This window comes from Etheostoma cragini, chromosome 12 (genome assembly GCF_013103735.1).
Source record: "Etheostoma cragini isolate CJK2018 chromosome 12, CSU_Ecrag_1.0, whole genome shotgun sequence".
NCBI classification, from domain to species: Eukaryota; Metazoa; Chordata; class Actinopteri; order Perciformes; family Percidae; genus Etheostoma; species Etheostoma cragini.
In genome coordinates, this window is record NC_048418.1 from 133,323 (window position 1) to 134,861 (window position 1,539).

General features: G+C 50.4%; 1 protein-coding gene across 1 annotated transcript in view; it reads right to left on the bottom strand.

The window, feature by feature from the left end:
* LOC117953889 (AFG3-like protein 2) overlaps positions 1-1,382 on the bottom strand; it is a 1,738-nt gene extending 356 nt beyond the window's left edge. Inside the window, exons 1-4 of the mRNA XM_034887314.1 lie at positions 1,206-1,382; positions 979-1,053; positions 485-606; positions 1-316 (exon numbers count right to left, since the gene is read on the bottom strand). Coding sequence (XP_034743205.1) covers positions 1-316; positions 485-606; positions 979-1,053; positions 1,206-1,382 — 690 coding nt within the window. The remainder of the gene's footprint in view (positions 317-484; positions 607-978; positions 1,054-1,205) is intronic.
* Positions 1,383-1,539: the final 157 nt, after the last annotated feature.

Here is a 1,539-nt window from a genome sequence, read left to right on the forward strand (position 1 = left end):
ATGTGTATGTAGTATATTATGCAGTATATTTAGCAGTACCTTGGGTATCTTGGCCCCCAGGTCCTCGTACTGCCGGGGGTTCTTCAGGAAGTTGACGAACTCCATGATCTCCATCTTGGCTTCCTCGCAGCCGGCCACGTCCTTGAACTTGACGTCGATCTCGTCCTTCAGGATCTTCGCGGTTGTCTCGGAGACGCTGAACAGCCCCCCCATCCCGCGGCCGGGCCGCCCCCCCGGCCCCGCCCCCCCGCGCCGCAGCATCACCAGCAGGAAGCCAATGATCAGCACCGTGGGGAGCATGCTCAGTAGGAAAGTCCTGGGGGGGATAACAAGAGGAAAGAAATGTATCAACACAAAGTCTAATTATTAATAATAATAATAATAATAATAATAACAACAATAATAATAATAATAGTCACGGTTTTTGGCCTCTTTGACCCTCCAAAGAAAGTCAAACTGTCAGAGACTAAACGCCGGCGCTCACCCATCGCTCTCGGTGGAATAAACCACCGGCAGACGGTTCTCTCCCTCGATGCCGAGTTCGTACTGGGCCGTCTCCAGGTTCCTCTCAAACGTGTCCACGCTGCCGATGTTGAACCACACGTACTGCTCAGAGACACAAAGACAATCACTGAGCCTGCAATGTCGTCACCAAACCCACCAGACTCCATGTAAATAATCACTACTTTTAGCGTGTCTAGAGCAGCATATCTCCACCAGACTCCATGTAAATAATCACTACTTTTAGCGTGTCTAGAGCAGCATATCTCCACCAGACTCCATGTAAATAATCACTACTTTTAGCGTGTCTAGAGCAGCATATCTCCACCAGACTCCATGTAAATAATCACTACTTTTAGCGTGTCTAGAGCAGCATATCTCCACCAGACTCCATGTAAATAATCACTACTTTTAGCGTGTCTAGAGCAGCATATCTCCACCAGACTCCATGAAATAAAAGATCAGCTGATGTCTCACCCCGTCCACCGGCGCCTTTCCTGAAGAGAAGACCACTTTAACGTACCGCTTGTTGACCACCTCTAACCGGTCCACCTAGTGAACAAATCAAACACCACCTGGAGTTATGATGCTGCACCTTCAGAAGGAGTTAAACATCAGAGTAGTCTCTCTGTCTGTCTGTCTCTCTCTCTCTCTCTCTCTCTCTCCCCCCTCTCTCACTCCCGCCCCCCCTCTCCCCCCCTTACCCCCCCTCTGGTCAGGTAGTTGTTGACAAAGTCCTTCCAGGTGACTTCTCGTCCTCCGTCCCTAAAGAAGACGAAGTATGTGACGGTCGTCCAGAACGCGGCTCCGCTCAGCAGGTACATCCTGAACTCCTTATCGTCCCAGGGGACGTCTCCCTGGAGGGGACACATCAGAGACATAGGAGACATCAAAGACATTAGACACAGAGGACACATCAGGGACAGGGGACACAGAGGACACATCAGAGACCATAGTAATCAGAAATTAGCCGAAGGTTAGAGCACCATCACAGAGACAGAGGACAGGGACGGATATTTTAAGGAATGCCCCCCCCCC